The sequence below is a fragment of the Mchenga conophoros genome, linkage group LG14 (assembly GCF_057382185.1).
Source record: "Mchenga conophoros isolate Kocher_MC1m ecotype Shallow Benthic linkage group LG14, M_conophoros_male_GT1.1, whole genome shotgun sequence".
NCBI lineage: Eukaryota > Metazoa > Chordata > Actinopteri > Cichliformes > Cichlidae > Mchenga > Mchenga conophoros.
This window is the reverse complement of record NC_140539.1, coordinates 12345228-12363348: the sequence shown is the minus strand read 5'-3', so window position 1 is coordinate 12363348 and position 18121 is coordinate 12345228. Positions and strand designations below refer to the sequence as shown.

The following is an 18121-nucleotide window of genomic DNA, read 5'->3' as shown; positions in this document are numbered from 1 at the left end:
ACATGAACTAAAAAGTGAAAGATATGCATTGGAATAAGGAAGAATTTTGCTTCACTATGACTTTGAATTTAAGCTGCATATTTTCCTCAACCATGATTAAAAAATGTGTTGAAAGACAGAACTGGCCAGGTGTGTTGGTCTTTTTAAATATTTTAAAATTTAATTATTTATTTTTTTCATGGTGACTCATTAGAAGGAATGATGGGTCCAAACTCATGTGTGTTTTTATTTGTTTAATATTTGATGCTTTCAAGCAAACAGCAACATTAAAGTTAGAATAGAAAAGCAATCATCTCTGGTACTCTTACAAAGCTGACTTTGGACACATGCAGCATAAAATAAGGCACATTAGATAATAAAGTTGGACGATGCAAAGATTAATGTGGATGAAGTATGAAGTAAATCTGCTTCTGTGTATGAATCGTAAAGAAGTTAGTTTATAAAAACCTCAGAGGCCAAGGGCAGTTTTTTGCACACTGCAACCCAACAATATATTTCCAGCTTCCACACACTCTGTCACAGATGGTGCTGGAAATAAAAGGAAACACAAAATAAAATATTCAATTAGCATCTTAATAACTGACCGACTGTAGCAACTCAGTATAACCATCACCTTTTTGCGCACTGAGCCATGATACAGCCTTTGCAGCCAGAAGCTCCCACTCGTCCTTTGCATCCATCTTGAAACCATGAAGCCAGATCAGAGCCAGAATGGTGGCCCACACTTCACTGCTGGCCTAGTGTATAGAATCAGAAGTCATGTAGTTAAATATTAAATTAAGTGAGGCAGCATGCAGATGTTCGTTAACATGAGTGTGTAATTTTGAAAATTCACTTTTGAAACCATTTTAATGAATACGTTACAAACACCCACTATTACTGTGTTATTATTTATTTAATAGCCCACCTTTTCAGGCTTTGACTTTTCCACCTCCTCGTTGGTCTTTCTCAGTGCAGCAGCCAGACCTGGATCAAGCAGCCAGCAGCCAGACGCCTTCTGGAGGGAGACTAACTGCAGCAAAGGGTCTCTGAGTGGCTTCTTAGCAGGTGGAAATTCTTCATCCGGCAGTTGTGAAGAGGAAAATTTAGAGGAAAAGTTACATAATAAAATGCCCTTCCTGGGTGGAATTGAAAGCAATATTTAAAATAATGTGCTGAGTTAAGTAAGAAAATAGTTCTAATGATTTGGTTCCACATGTTGCAATATATGTGTCATATTTAGAGTTGTTATTATTTCTAATTGGGCAATTAAAAGAACAATATTTAACAAAAGACGTCAGCTTTGACAACCAGATATATTTCATAACTTTTTGGATATTTGATGATTTCTTTTCTCGTGGAACCAGTTCCCAGTTTGGATTTGGGAGACACACACCCTCCCTACATTTAGGATTAGGCTTAAACCTTTCCTTTTTGATAAAGCATATAGTTAGCGCTGGATCAGGTGATCCTGAATCCTGCCTTAGTTATGCTATGTCTAGGCTGCTGGGAGATTCCCATTATGCATTGAGTATTTCTTCTTCAGTCACCCTTTTCACTCCCTATGTGTTTATACACCTCTCTGCATTGAATTATTCTTCCTCTCTGGCTCTCTTCCACAGCGTGTCTTTGTCCTGTCTTCCTACCCTCACTCCAGACTGTCGCAGCAGATGGTGACACCTTCATGAGCCTGGGTCTGCTGGAAGTTTCTTCCTGTTAATATGGAGTTTTTCTTTCCCACTGTCACCAAAGCGCTTCCTTATATGGGGTAATATGATTATTGGGAGTTTTCTCTGGATTTTTTTGTATTATTGTACCTTACATTATAAAACACCTTGCGGCAACTGTTGTTATGATTTGGCCTTATATAAATAAAATCAAATTGAACTGAATTTAGTTATGGCATCTGACAGTGGACTCCTCTTTGTTCTGCTAGACAATAGTACTGTTATGAACAATACTATTGTTCATAACAGTACACATATTAAAGGAAGTGCACTACAGTAGTTTGAATCATATGTATCCACATGTATCTAACAGATTCTAATTTGTGATTGTAAATGATGAGTCTTCTTGACATGCACAACTTAATTACTGAATTCTACCAGGTTCTGTCCTGGGACCAATACTTTTTGCGTAATACTTGCTTCGTTTAGGCGGAATTATTAGAAAACAATTAATGCATTTTTATCACTTTGCAGATGACCCTCAGCTTTATTAACCATGAAATCAGAAGACACAAATCAACTAGTTTAACTACAGAAATGTCTTACAGATATTAAGGTCTAGGTGTCAGGAGTAGTGTCGTGGACGAGAGAAGGAGGACCCAATCGCCGGACTCACAGGCAGGTAGGTGAAGGTGGATGTTTATTGCCGAAGGAGTGAGCATACAGTACAGAGGGAGGAAAATGGCTGGCTGGCTGGCTGGCTGGCTGGCTGACTGACTGAATGAACGAATGAACGAACAAAGGACTGGCTGGCTAATTGAACATACAGACGACACTAACATCAGACGTACATCAATGACACGACAGTGAATGAGTGGAAACAGAGGGCTTAAATACACAGACTGATGAGGATGATAATGAGAGGCCGGTGAGTACACAGCTGAACATAATCTGGCTAATGACACGAGACGAGCTGACACAGGAAAAGCAGGAAGTGAGAACATGGAAGTGGCAAAATAAACTGAACATGAACAAAACTGAAAACACTGGGTCACCGACCCAGGAACCCTGACACTAGGTAACTTTTAATAAGTCCTAAAAAACCTAGAAACATGGTGTCTAACCAGACACTTATTTTGATGGTATTAACTTGGCTTCCAGTAAAGTGTGGGAAATTTTACCAGGATATGTCCTTCAATGCACATATTAATCAAATATGTAGGACTGCCTTATTGCAATGTGTCTAACAAACAAAAACATTATGTGTAAGAGTGATACTAAAAAATTAGTTTATGTATTTATTACTTCTAGGCTACACTATTGTAATTCATTATTGTAGATCACTTTTAAAAATGTCTGAAAAATCCTCAGTTGATCCAGAACGTTGCAGTGAGAGTACAAACAGGAACTATGAAAGACAGAGCATATTTCTCTCATATTATCTTCTATTCATTGCCTTCAGAATTTAATTTAAAATCCTTTCCTTCATATAGAGTGAGGAGAACTTTCAGTGAAAACATTCCTTTATGATAAAGCTCATAAGTTTGGGCTGAAGCAGATGACTTTGAACAATCGCTTAGCAATGCTGCAATAGGCTACCGGGGGGCTACCTATGATGTTTCTGTTTATTAATAGGAAAAATGAACCGCGCTGGCTGTCTCTTTTATAGTTTGCCACACACTAAAAACAACAATTAAGAGTACAAAAGCACCAATTATACATAAAAAAGAAGTCAAAACAGATACCTCCATCCATGCTGTACAAACAGCAAAAATCCATGAGACATCTGTCTTCTGTTTTTTCAAAGGAAACACAACAGTAAGCACACCAGATATTCTTAGTTCTATAATTCTAATCCAAATGCAAACAAAATTAAAACATGTATCTTTCATTGCACACTAAATTCCGTAGCAAGGTTAACTGATGTGCAATCTCATTGCACTTGTCTGACTGGAATTGAATTATCTTAATTGCTCATGTGTAGCATGCCAGACTAAATCTGTCTGTGTCCACCGTCACAAGTGTAACTCAATTAACTTGCAGTAATCCCAATACTGACTAACTACTAGAAGACAAAACCAACCCTAGGCAGTACTGAAATGTTTAAAATCATACTATATACTTTACAACAAAATAGTTATTTGCAGATAAAATCTCTAATAGCCAGTTAAAAATAATAAATTAATGCTTTAATTAAACTATTTGAGAGAAAATCAATCTTTACACATCCTTACACAGCCTGTAACTGGGGTTTTCCTGGTGTGATAGACCCCAGCCTCTATGGATCTTGTGCTCAGAACTTGTTCCTGTGGTGCCATGATTAGTGCCTCTGTGCTGTCTTTCAGTCCAGCTTTGTCCAGCCCCTCGTAGAAGTGCCTGATTTCGATGTCAGCCACTTCCTCTATCTGCCAGTTGTTCATACTGTGCAGGGGACTGTCCTTCCATGATAGTTCCTCCTCTTTCTTTGGTTTCTGCTGCCTGAGGTATTCACTGAGCACATGGTTGGTTTTGGCCATCTTCTTGGTGTACTCATGGATGTTCGTTGTCTTATCCTGGACTGTGGTACTGACACTCAACAGTCCCCTGCCTCCTTCCTTCCGCTTAGCATACAGCCTCAGGGTGCTGAACTTGGGGTCAGAACCATCCATGCAGGGTCAGGAGTTTCCTGGTCTTGATGTCAGTGGCTTCTATATCCTTCTTTGGCCAACTTATTATCCCAGCAAGGTACCCGATGACCGTCAAGGCCTAGGTGTTGATAGCCTGGATCTTGTTCTTACCATTTAGTTGACTCTTCAGGACTTGACTGACCCTCTGCAGGTACTTGGTGGTTTCAGCTTTCCTAGCAGCCTCTCCACGGCTCCCATTTGCCTGTGGGATCCCCAGGTACTTGTACCTGTCCTCTATGTCTGCAATGTTGACTTCTTGTAGTTCGATCCCCTCAGTTCTGACTACCTTCCCTCTCTTTGTTGTCATCTGATTACACTTCTCCAGTCCAAATGAAATTCCTCTGTCATTGCTGTATATCTTGGTGGTGTGGATCAGTGAATTGATATCTCGTTCACTCTAGGCATACAGCTTGATGTGATCCATGCACAGGAGGTGGCTGACAACTGCTCCATTCTGTAGTTGGTATCTGTAACCAGTATTGTCAGTGATCTCACTGAGGGGGTTCAGGTCTAAGCTGAACAGCAGTGGGGACAGATCATCCATCTCCTTGGTAGATCCCGCACCTGATGGTGACTTGTGCTATTGGCTTGAAGTTAGTCTCTAGTGTTGTTCGCCACATCCACATAGAGTTCCTGATGAAGGCTCTTAGGGTCCTGTTGATCTGAGCCATGTGCCTACTCATCTTTGCCGCTATGATGCCTGAACAGAAGCTTCCATGTGGTAGGAATGCAGGTTATGTCCAGTAGTTGGATGGGCCCGGTCCCTTCTACAAACAGCTACACATTTACATAGATGTACAGATGTGTCATTTAGGTTTTACTTACCTGCTTCAATTTCCTCAAACATCGCCGCGGAGTCACACACTATAACGTAAAATAGAGTCAGTACATTTCTTAAGAATTTGTTAAGGAACACTAACTTACTGATTTGTTGATATACAAATACAAAACAATAGTATAAAAGTATGTAAATGTTCATCACTGTCACCTTTCTAATCAGAATCTTGATTTCTTGTAACAAATATTTTAAAGTCAATGTCATTTATTGCTTTTGGATCGTCTGAACCTGACTCAGATATTCTGCTCTTAAATTTATCATCGTACTCTTTTTATTCACATTCATCTGTCTGACAAAAACAGATTAATATTTCATCTTAACATGTAATGTCTCCACATCATACTACGTTTCTGGCTTCCGAGAGTCTTACAGCAGGTTAGAATATTACTACAATATTTAAACTGTATTTAAATCTACATGTTGATAAACACCACCTATATTTAATCATTCAAGTTCAGACACATTGGCTCATTTAAAGGGTCTTTTTCATTATTTTTACTCTTTTGTGCAGTAGAGAAGAAAATGGCTCTTTATGGAAGGAACTACATGATCACATATTTAATATATTACATTTCTAATTATTTAATAATTCAAAAAAGTTAGTTTCACAGGAAGGAATTGCAGCTTGATTATGACACTAATATGGAAATGTTGGGAAAATTAGACATTTCATTTGCTGTTTAGATCAGTACGTTTATGGCTTCTGAGGTCATTATCATGACCTGCAACTTATCATAAATGGTAGTAAAAAATACCCCAAATACAACAACTGGGAAAATAAATACTGCAGCAACTGTGCAGTGAATGTTTGACATTTAACATTTCAAATACAAATATGTTGGTTTCTTTGTTTTTATTTTAGAAATGCACATGTGTGTAGATGTGTGTTGTCACTCAGCTTCTACTTACTAATCGTGGATGGAGCAGCCCTGACCGCTATGAAAAAAAAAAGTCAGGTTGAGGGTGAACATATAAGAGAGAAATAAAACCTGGCATTACCACACCGTTGATCTTTAAAATGTATAAATCAACCTTAAACAGGTTGAGGTTATCAGGTGAAGACTTCACTTTGTAACACAGCACATTACAAAGGCTGTCACAGCAAATACTGCAGCTATTTGCATACAGTATTCAAATGAATTCATCCTCTATACGGTTGCCATTTGCCTGTGGGATTTCCAGGTATTTGCAATGTTGCATTCTCATAGTTTGATCCAATCAGTCTTCTTTACTATCTGACTACACCTCTCAAATCCAAATGACATTTCAATGTCATTACTGTATACCCTGGTGATTGGTGAATCAATGTCACGTTCACTCTTGGCATACAGCTTGATGTCATCCATGTACAGGAGGTGGTGTGACGATTGCTCTGTTCCATAGTCGGTATCCAGCCAGTCTTGTCAATGATCTCACTGAGGGTGTTCAGGCGTATGCAGAAAAGCAGTAGGAACAGTGCATCTCTTTGGTAGATCCCACACTTGTTGGTGACTTGTGCTTTGGGCTTGAAGTTGGCCTCTACTGTTGTACACCACATCCCTATTGAGTTTCTGATGAAGGCTCTTAGGGTCCTGTTGAGCTTGTATAGATCTAGGCATTACAGGATCCAGCTGTGGGGCATCGCGTCATAGGCCTTCTTATAATCAATCCAGGCAGTGCACATGTTGATAAGCCTAGTGTTGCAGTCTCGGGTGACTGCTCTGTCAACCAGTAGCTGGTGTTTCGCTCCTCTGGTATTCCTGTCTATTCCTTTTTGTGCCCCACTCATGTATTGATCCATGTTCCTATTCATCTTTGCCACTATGATGCCTGACAGGAGCTTCCATGTGGTACTGAGGCAGGTTAACGGCCAGTAGTTGGATGGGACTGGTTTCTCCTGGGGGTCCTTGGGAATCAGGCCTTTGTTTAGCCATTACAAGTGTCATTGACTAGTAGCTGGTTCATTTGTGCAGCCAGACGCACATGGAGTGCAGTCAGCTTCTTCAGCCAGCCAATTTTACACACACGTGTGTGTGTGTATGTGTGTGTGTAGAAGTACTTGTACTGTGTTTGCAATGGTAAAAAACCTTGAACTCCCCGAGCGAAACAGGGGAACGATAGTGTGCGGTAGGGCTGCCACAATTAGTCGACTAGTCACGATTACGTTGACTATCAAAATCGTTGACGAGTAATTTAATAGTCAGCGCGTCGTTTGAAGCTTTGTAAGATCACAAAAGACGCAGGAATGAGTAGTAGGATTTAAGAGTGTAATAACGGACTGAAACAAAAGATGGCAGCACTGCATGTACAAGGATGCCAGCTGCCGTTAAACCCCGAAGAAGAAGAAGCTGTGTCCCAGAATTCATAGCGCAGCCCAGCTCAGTTTCCAACAATGGCGGCAGCTAGTTAGTTTTATTATTACTCTTATTATTCTTTCTGGGTCACAAAATAAACGTTTAACATATATCTGCTCAGTTTATCAAGACACCACATATTTTCAAAAGCGCTCCGACGTTTTCGGAGACGTCTGTTACCCACCAGCTCGATAGCTAGCGGGGGGGCAAGGCTAACTAGCGCCGTGAGAACACCGGACTCCCTGCAAATTGTTTTCAAACCCACCGCCGTCTTTCACTACTCAGGTTAAACATACATAAGTCACTTAGATAACTTTAAAATGTTATTGTTTGGCTTTTTTTTTGTATTTTATTTGTTCCTGAGTAAATCGGTTTGGCTGAGGTTCAAGTTATAGTTTTACACAGCTGAATAAACGTCAAGCAGACAACTGATTATCAGAAGTGTGAGATACTCGAGAATATACTCCGGTGTCCTGTTATATTTTAGATAGCAAGGAGTTTATTAAACTTCACCGAAACAATCTGCAAATTTCATTAAAATTTAACAAACTATCATCTTGTCTTTATTTTTAGTTAGCACAGACCTTAAGCACTCAAAGCTGTAAGCTAATGATAGTTATATAAGAGCAGATGCTGTTGGTGCAATAAGCTGTAGTTTTACGTCCAATGGATGATGATCTGATTAGTCGACTAATCGCAAAAATAATCGGTGACTAGTCGACTATCAAAATAATTGTTTGTGGCAGCCCTAGTGTGCAGCCACTAATAAGATAAGATAAGATTTAAAACAAAGATTTAAGCACCAAATAGGGTAAATTGAAAATGCCATTTGAAGTCTCCAAATATAGAGCTTCTCTTTTTTATGTAATATACATATAAATTCCCCACTAGTTTTGAGGGCAGTCTAGCCTTCAAGCTCAGGTGCTTTACATAGTATCTTTGCTGTTCCCAGGACTGTGCTCTTCTGGACAGAGAGCTCAAATAATGTTCCTGGGATCTGCTGGAGCCACTCACCTATCTTGGGGGTCACTGCACTGAGTGCTCCGATTACCATGGTTATTATACTAAGTCCTATAAATCTAACATAATAATATAATAGCTCTGTCTTTGGTCAGCAATTTCCAAGGCATCAGGTATGGACAGCTTGCTATACTACTTAGGCATCCCTGTCTTCATCACATCTTTCTGCAGCTCTGATAGTTGGATTAGTTCCCTCCATAATGCCTTGATCTTGGCCTCTAGACTTCTGGTACATGTACTGCTCCTGGTGGCTATTCATCTTGTAGACAACCATCTCACCGATAACTGTTGCCGTGGTGTAGATCATTTAGTTGATTTCAGTGATGGTCACAATAGGCATTGTCTGCACTGCTGCATTCGTATCTTCTAATAGACCCTCAGAGTGTACTTCATGTAATCTTGATAATCAGTCACTGAGGTCACGTTTCTCAGCTTCACCATGAACCTATCTTTCAGAACCACCAACAGGGGCGAGAGGGGGATTTTACACACACACACACACGTATGCGTCTAACACTTCATGAGTACTGTGTGTGTGTGTGTGTGTGTGTGTAGAAGTACTTGTACTGTGTTTGCAATGGTAAAAAACCTTGTACTCACCAAACGAAGTACAGGAACGATAGACATCAGGCACTGATAAGATAGGATAAGATAAGATAAGAATGCCCCAAGAACAATATGAAGTAGATAGGATTGCTAATTATTCATGTTACCTGGAATATCTCGGTGCAGAAGAGGTCCTTGAATCTCCTTGTTGTTGTCTGTATTGACAACAATGAAAGCAGTGAAAGAACTGCTCACTCCTGATTGGACACTCAGCTGCACCACCTTCTTCTTTACTTCTTCTTTTTCCTGATTGTTTTCTGCTTCCATCTCTAGCAAGCAAATAAGAGTCCGAGCAGCTAACCTGTGGACTATTAAGCTACAGACAAGAGAAAATATTGGTATGGTGACATGGTCACAATTACCATGTAATTATCATGTTACATGCAAAGTGAACTATTGTAAAGTTATTATCTAATAAATCCAGTAGATTAACAGCTCATTTACCCAGAGTCTGCTGCAGGTCTGAGACTGAAGTGCAGCTGGTTCTCAGAGGGATGACCTGCCAGGCTGTACTTCACCATCACACAGCCCTCTGCTGCCTCTGAGCTCTGACACACAATTACAGTGTCAAATCAATTTTATCTTTTCAAAACATGACAAGCATAAACACAGAGATCTACACTGTGAGAAGATGCTGCTCCTACCTGTCCAGTGAGCTGGGCATAAATTAGTGACCTTTGACCCTGGAAAAGTGATGTGATTGGTGGAGAGAGTACAGTGATAGTGGATCCCTTTGGTAAATCCCATGTAACAGAAACATCTTCCACTGCTGGTTGCAGAGAAAAATGCAGCGACTGCATCACCTGATGAGTACAAAAACTGAAATCATATCTTCTGTCCAATTTTTTTTTTTTTAAAACACAAATCATTTTTTACTGTAATTGTTATGAGTCATTGTTTTACTTTTGGTTGCATCCTGTCAGTCCCTGTGATGAACTGAGCGTGACCTCCTCCTTCCTTGGCCATCCCATTGATGAGAGCAGAGCTGGCCCCTTCTCCAATCCCAAAAGAGAAACACCTGCAACACAACAGTTTTCTCTGAGTACACAGAGGACATGTTGGACATTCTGGGAATTGTGTAGATGTAGTTGTTTTTTTCTGGTTTGCGAGAATACAGCAGTTGTTTTAAAAACAGACACACTTGGCATATAGCACATATAATCACATTTCTTTGTTTTACCTGTGGGAACCTGAATTTTTCTTCACCAGATCGATCACTTCTTTGGTGTTCCCCACCTCTCCATCAGTAAAGACAAACAGCTAGAGAGGACAGTTTACACACAGTTTTTCAACTGCACAAGCTGAAACACAACTCTCTGATATGTAATCAAGTATGCGGTCAGTAAACTGTTTTAACAAGTAAAAACAAAGAGAAGAAGCTTTAAGCAAGAGTGAGAGGAACAGTAGCCACTCAACAGATCAACTCATGTATAATTAGCAGATTATATGAGATATGTTACGACTGATACAGGGCTTGATTCATGGTTAACTTACATGTTGGAGTAATGAATGAGAAAAAAGAAAGACTAAAGAATGACATTATTAAAGTGTGTGTGTGTGTGTGTGTGTGTGTGTGTGTGTGTGTGTGTGTGTTACCTGTCTAGGCTGAGTGGGAATGCAGGGCTGGCTGTAAATATGTTTGAGGGGCTCCAGGATTTCTGTTCCTCCAAGATCAGCCTTCATCTGCTCAACTTTCTTCAGAGCCTCCTCCATGGTCTTCTCACCATACTCTACACTCTTACTGCCATGACAAACACACAAATGAGATCAAACATAACCTGGAGTTTTGCAGAATCATCCAAAGGCAACATGTTGACTAACAGCAGGGAAGATATCTTATCACACATTTACAGTGATATCACTGAGATCATATGAATATAACTGACGGGAAGATGTGTTCATAACTGGACCCAAAACTGTAAATGTTGAAATAGCAGCCCATTGGTAAGCTCTTCAACAGGAGCAGCAGAGTGTCCTTCAGGGAAGAGGGAGAAGATGATGAGGCCACTGTGTGAGAGGAACAATTTTATGAAAGATTTGAGGAAATATTTTGTAACACTAACACCACATCATAAATACCTTGGCACTGCTGATCCGAGTTTCCTTCTGCTCAGTGTTATTCGTAGCACAGTCCATACTTCCAGATCGATCCATTAAGAACACAAACTCTCCACATGAAGCCGTTGAAGACATCACAGACTGGGGGAACTCAGGGTACAGACTCACCATCACCATTGGATCACCCATCAGAGAGCCTGAAACACATGAAAAGGACAGAAAAATGTCAAGTTTACATTTTGTAATAGCTCCAACACAATTAACTTTTAGATTGAAGAAGAACAATTTTTATTTGCAAACTAATGACTTCACTTATTTTTCACTCACCCGGCTCAGCAGAGGCCTGTCCTGCCTCCACCACAGCAGTGGGCTGGTGGGCGTCTTTGTAATAAATCAGCAGTTCAACATCTCTGTTAAACTTGTGTCCTGCAGCCAGCTTGACCTGCACACCACAAACACATTCATATTTATTCATCAGTAACAAGTAACAACCACACACAGCAGACACATCAGCACTCTACCTACCGTGGCCTGGGTTTGATCAGTGTTGAGGTACTGCAGAGGGTCCAGGGAGCAGTTGGACTCTACTTTAGAGATTGGACGAGGAGAGGACACTCGGGCAGAAAAAGACAGACTGTAGGGCACCAGAGAGGCTGGAACAGAAGTCACCTGGAATAATGGATCTTCACTATCTGCACACAATATCAGGTTATAAATGATGTAATTAATGAGGCATAATATAATCAAATAATTTAGGCTGTAAAGACTCTCTGGTTCACATGGTAGTACAGATAAAATGAGGAAAATAAGCATTTTGCTCAATATAAACAAAACTACTTTACAGCTGTTTTAATTCAAAACAATGAAAAAGTGACAGAAAAGGAATAACTTGACTTTTATGACCTATGGATGGAATAATGAACCATATCGGTAACAAAACACAAACATCATTTTTTGCCTATTCCTTCTTCAGAAAAAACCAAAAATCTGTTAGGGTGATATAAAATTTCATGTCAGCGAGAATTAAATAGTGTTAAGTATATAAACCTCTTTATGATCTAACTTTTGGAAAAAAATAAGGGAAACTCCATATAAACACACTCATTTAAAACCATTTACTGATATAAAATCATGACGAGAGGGAGAGTCTGTGTTTGCACACTGCATCAACCTACTTCCAAAAAAAATTATAATCTGACAAATGCAGTCCTGTCAAAACAAAACACACCAGTTCCAACAAGGTTTTATGAGGTGTTTGTGCTGATTGGTTTGGTTTTCTCTGACTGTGATGGTCAATCAGTCAAATATCTCCAGTTTTGGGTTTGTTTGTCATCTTTCAAGAAGTCTTGTGATTGGTTTAGGTGCAACTTTGAAAACAAAAGCCATGCTGCCATTTTCTTTTTGAGAAAAGAAGTTTTCTCCTGCAACCCCTAAAAAATAAGCCACACTTGTTCAGTCTTATTCTAATACCTCGAAATCTAACATTTGATATGCTAGCTGAGGCCTGTAGAATCTGAGATACAGCTTTTGGGCTTTTTGTAATTTCTCTGAGGATGCACTAAAGCTTTTCACTGGACTGGAACATTTCTTTTTCACAGCTTTTTATATTTGGTAATCACAATGTGATGAGAAGTGAATCCTTTTTCTTGCAGAATATCAACTTGAAACTTGACCTAATTATCTTCCAGATTTTTCTCACAGTATGTGTTTTCCTGTATGTGGCAACAGTTTCATATCTGGTTCTGTGTTCACACATTACAGTGACTGGCAAAGTTGGAAGATGGTTTTTTTTGTGTTCTGTCAGTGGTGTGAAGGTTGGAAGGTGGTTCAAGACTTTCACTGATATAGTTGAAGCATTTCTGGTCCAAGTATTCTGAAGTTGTCCTACCCTGAGGTTGGTATCGAGGGTTGAGCACACCAGGCAGACAGAACCTCAGACCATCATCAGCCTGCACAGCCAGCTCAGTGACGTACTCCAACCTGATGGAGGCGCTCTCTCCTGGAGGAAGGCTGCCCACACGCAGAGAGAATATATCTGGACTCTCATCACTCTCCTCCAATAGGAAGGCCTGCTGACCGGAGCTCAGAGCATCATCATACTCCTCACGAGCCTGAAGCACAGGTGACACATGTCAGTGACATTCACTGTGTTTATTTTGAAGCTCACTTATAATCAGGTTATATTTACTGTCCAGCTCACCTTCTGTTTCTCCTTCACCTCAGCTACAATCTGTGTCTGTCCAATCTGAGCACTGAAATGACAGACAGCAGCATCTCCAGGCAGAGGGAAGACAAAAACAGCCTCTAATGGTTTGTCCTCCTTGTTCTCGTAGTTCAGAGTGGAGACCACTGTAGCCACATGGTCCCTCACCTCCAGCTCCACCTCAATGCTCTTCAGAGGAACTGATAGAAAAATAATATTAGAATAAATACAAACCATACATCAGGGTATTATTATGTGCCATTACAACAACAACAAAAAAATCTACATTTGAAGTTGTTTTAATTAACTTCTTTTCCATCAGTACCTGGTTCCTTCTGAAGAGTTAGCAGACCACAGCAATCCATTATCTTACCTGTAAAACAAGAACACTTAATACTGAAACTTTTACACTTTACAAATACGGAACATTCAAAACATATAGCCGCAGTCTGAGATAACGGGTATGTCGACCGTGGGAATAAACGTTCTCCGTTAACTACTTTCTTTTTTAGGCTCTGTGCCTAAAATAAACCTTCATCAAATAAAGGAATCACTGTAAACATGGCGCTTCTGGTCTATTTTTAACCGAAACTCGTAACACAAATTGCTCCTGACCGATTTATGTTTTGAGTACAAGTTACTTTGGTGATGTAAGCAGCTAAAAGGAGAGTCACTGTCGGGAACAGCTCGCTGACGCATTAATCAGAGTTTTTTGTAGAGGCCTCGGGTTTTGTTGCAGTCTTGTTTATTATTATAACCAGCCAAGCGTCCCTCTGACCGTGACTTTCACTTTCACATTAAACATGCCGTCTGTTGTATAATCCTGTGGACTTTCTCCACTGCATGACTGTAGACACACATAAACAGTTAGTGCGGAACGTCTGTGTGACAGCCCCCACATGACAGCGATAAGCTTTCAGGTTTTCCTGTCAGTCCAGCTGCTGTAATAACGGACAGACTTACCTCAAAGAATGTACTGATGTTTCCGGTACAGTTTTACTGCAGCCCCCTCCTCTAAATACGTGAAGAATGGTGTTAAAACACGTAATGTTTTCGCTAACAACACTGACCTAACTGAAACAAGACTGCCACCGGGTATGCTCGATTTTCTTGTACGAGAGCACCCAGTGGCGTAGTGATGTGTCGGTCGCGAACGAAACGGCTATAAGAGCCGATTCTTTGAAGTGAACGACGCGAGCCGACTCCTTATTGGGAGTCGTGGATTTTTCCCCCTTCTCTCACCCTCTGGCACTTTTTTCTGCTTCACTCAGCACGTGAGCCTTGTGCTTTGTGCTGGGAAGAGGGGGGAGGGGCGGTAATAGCACAGGAACAGAGTCAGAGGGAAAGCGAGAGAAAGAGAGCCAGGGGCAACAAGGTCACATTAGAAAGGTATAGTGAGCATCCACAACTATTTTCAGTTGCGGATGATAAAGGATTCAGAAAGTTTATTCATGCAGGCCTACAAGACAGAGAATGTGCATCTTCTTTTTATTTTCATATTTGAATTTATATTTAATTGCGCTGTGGTTTGCAGTGTTTTGTGTTGTTTCGTTTTAAATTTGTTCAAAAGGAAACAGCTGAAAATTTAAATAGTTAAAAGTTGAAATGTAAATAGTAGTTGTTTGTATTATATGATATAATTATAATTATTGTATAATATAATATATATGTGAGTGCTTGTGTATAAATACACAAACAATACACATATGCTTTCAATTGTGTAATTTAAGCGATCTAGGTAGCTCTTGTTTTGGAAGTTCAGTTAATGCTAGAAATGTGCTTTGGAGTTTGTACGTACTTTGTCTCTAGGGGCCACCGTATATATTTATATATATATACATATATAAATAAAACCACGTGTTTTCTTTTACATTAGTAATTCCTTTTGTGCATCATTTTATATTGTTGTTAAAAATAAATAAATTAAAGCAACAAAACAACCTGAAGAGCCGGTTGGGAGCTGAAAGAGTTCAGGGCTCAGTTTAGGCTCAGTTTAGAAAAAAGGCAGAGGGAGTGTACACCCAGGGTACCAAACAGGCCGCTCCTGAGAGCACAGGTGTGAGGAGCTTTATGTTACAGTTTCTGTCAATCTGTAACCATCATCACAGTTTTCATTCAAGTCACACCCCTTTAATCCGATCAGTCTTTTTTTTTCACGATGGGTATATTATTAGTATCTTATCATTAAAACCTAGAAAAAAATGAGGTTTGAATATTCTTCTTATTATTATTATCTGTTTATTTATTTAATTTTAGATAATGTAAGTGTTGTGATTGAGAGAAACATGTTACCAGAGGCAGGAATTAACAAAGTACAAATACTTCTTTACTTTGGAGGATGTGTCCTCTTGACAGTGTACTTGACATATTTGACTGCTGGTATCATCTATGAAGCAATTTGTTTATCAGCTAGGAGCTAGTTAGCACAGCTGCATTTTAAATTTTGTTTAGTGAGTCAAAGGAGAAAGAACAGATGCTCAGAAGAGGAAGATTGTCAATGTTTTGCTGAACAAAAGAGTGAGTGTTTTTTTTTTGTAAAGGAGCGAAACTTTGTTACCACTTGTATGTTGAAATCTTCACTCCTAGTGTGTGTGTGTCTGTGAGTGAGGAATTCTCTTGTTTTATATTATCACTCCCTTTCATTCTATCTGTGAGGACCTGCGTCTAATGGGCTTCTCTCTTCTCTTTCATGCTTATCAACATTACAATTGTCTTTCTGTTATGTTACCAAGATTAAATCTGTTTAGGGCTCATGGCATCCTAGTGGAAGACGATGGTGTGAGTAAATGTGTCCATTCCCCTGACCTCTGACTGTGGTTGCTGTCCATGGTGCTGATCAAAAGCTGGAAAGAATCTACTGACAGTATTGATTATTGGTATGCATTATTTTACCAATACAGTGAGAAAGAGAGAGAGAGCAAGAGAGGGTGAGAAAGACTGTGAGAAGCTGTTTTTGCTTCAGGTGGAAAGGGCCCAAAAATAATGTCCCCGGCCAAATCACAGTTGTTACACTTGTGAAAGGGGGTCTTTTTAAAGAAAAAAGACCTCCTCCTATTGCAGTAAAAAAAGTGCACCATAGTCAAAACATTTTAACAGCACTCTAGTTTTCATACAGTCATACTCATTCTGTACACTCAAACTCCCCGATACACCCACCCAACATAGCACCTTTAACACTGTGTGTGTGTGTTCATACACTCCTGTTTCACACATCCTGTCTACTGAAAGAGGGTGGCATGGAAATCAAATAGGGTGGCAAAATCAAAGCCATTTCTTCTATGCTGGTGTTACTGTGGGATCCCAGAGTGGGATATTCTGTGTAAAACACGTGTTATGGGACATGTTTCATTAATATATGTATTCATTTTCAGTTTCTTTAAAAGAATAGAAATCCATATTACGTTGGAAAGCAGTGGGGGCAGAATGTTGGTGGTTGCTCCAGGGTTTCGGGGAGCAGTAAGGGAGCCCACCTTCCGCTGCTTCCTCAGACACGTACTGGAGAAAAACTGAGACGCATTGTGTCTTCATTACTCTGCTCTTCACCTGCTTTTTCAGGTAACATATTTATCACGGTTGTCTTCATCCTTGGGACCCGCAACATTAAATTCTGTAATATGTATAAGTCAATACGTATGGTTAAAATACATCACATGCAGTAAGTATACGCATGTTTCATATAAACATAGTCTGTAACTATCTTATTGGCTTTAGCCTAAATAATTGGGCTAAATCAGAAAGTTTAACTATCTGTTGTCTTTTTTTCGTTTTGTCCCTGTTTCCAAAAGAACGAGGAGTAATCTCCAGTGAGCTGGCAGCATGGTGGTGCGGTGATTAGCACTGTTGCCTTACAGCAAGCAGGGCAGTTCAATTCGATTCTACCACCTGCTGGCTGTGGATTTTGCATGCTCCCCATGTGTTTGCGTAGGTTTTCTCTGGGTACTCTGGCTTGGGGTTAGGCTAATTGGTCATTCTAAAGTGTCCATATGTGAATGTGAGGGCAAATGGTCTGTCTGTCTCCACGTGTTAGGCTCCAGTTTGAACTTTTACTATATTTCAGTTAAAGTGTTTTTATAAATTTGCATCACTGATTTGTGTCATGAAATTACCTTTCTGCCACAGCAACCAAAGTCTTTTTAATGACAAACCAGACTGCTGAAGCAGCAATGCCTCATAACTGGATATAAAACCTGTTTTTATTCTATCCTGTACTGTTGTCAATAGAAAAGTTAGGAAAATATAACATTTGAAAATCATTCGAGAAAATGATACTAAAATTAATATTAATATAATTATATTAATTAATACTATTAATATAGTTATTTTTAGGTGTGAAATTTGGGGGTGACATACACACATACACTCGACACTCTCTGTGTCTCTCTCACACACACGTCTCACAAGAAGATTGTTATTTATGTATTTGTGCATTTTCTAGCATACACATATTGAATTATTCATAGGACTTTGTACAAAATATAAATGTCTTCCATGTGTTATATTGTGGTTTGATGTTTGCATATGTGGATGTTTTGTTTCTCATTTTTTTGCTTCCCCCAGACTTGGGCTATTCCAGATGCTCACCTGACTGATAGAGAATAAAAAGAAGCCAGTTGCTGTTACAGGGGTTGGGTTCTTTGGTGTGTTTTGGTGGGTACACTCATGCTTTCATTAATAAAGATTACTAGATGATAAATATTTTTGCAGCCTCGTGCCATTTTGTTTGAACCTATACGTGACTGCTGGCCAAACTG

The 18121-nt window shown here is 39.7% G+C and overlaps 1 protein-coding gene across 6 annotated transcripts; it reads right to left on the bottom strand.

Moving 5' to 3' along the window:
* Positions 1-218: 218 nt before the first annotated feature.
* LOC146559390 (von Willebrand factor A domain-containing protein 5A-like) lies at positions 219-14525 on the bottom strand. 6 transcript variants are annotated; one of them, XM_085245298.1, is made up of 21 exons: positions 14334-14524; positions 13696-13743; positions 13368-13570; positions 13056-13278; positions 11693-11859; positions 11495-11609; positions 11189-11364; positions 10996-11084; positions 10706-10850; positions 10290-10369; positions 10013-10127; positions 9754-9912; positions 9554-9657; positions 9217-9425; positions 9104-9136; positions 6060-6086; positions 5138-5176; positions 3392-3439; positions 908-1056; positions 614-737; positions 219-528 (listed from the first exon to the last, which is right to left on the bottom strand). In XM_085245298.1, the coding sequence occupies exons 2-21, from the start codon at positions 13733-13735 to the stop codon at positions 449-451; spliced, it is 2325 nt and encodes a 774-aa protein (XP_085101424.1). In that variant the 5' UTR covers positions 13736-13743; positions 14334-14524; the 3' UTR covers positions 219-448. The 6 variants fall into 6 exon arrangements, 5 of the variants coding, with proteins under 5 accessions (XP_085101424.1, XP_085101426.1, XP_085101425.1 ...); XM_085245300.1 differs by lacking the exon at positions 3392-3439; XM_085245299.1 differs by lacking the exon at positions 6060-6086.
* Positions 14526-18121: the final 3596 nt, after the last annotated feature.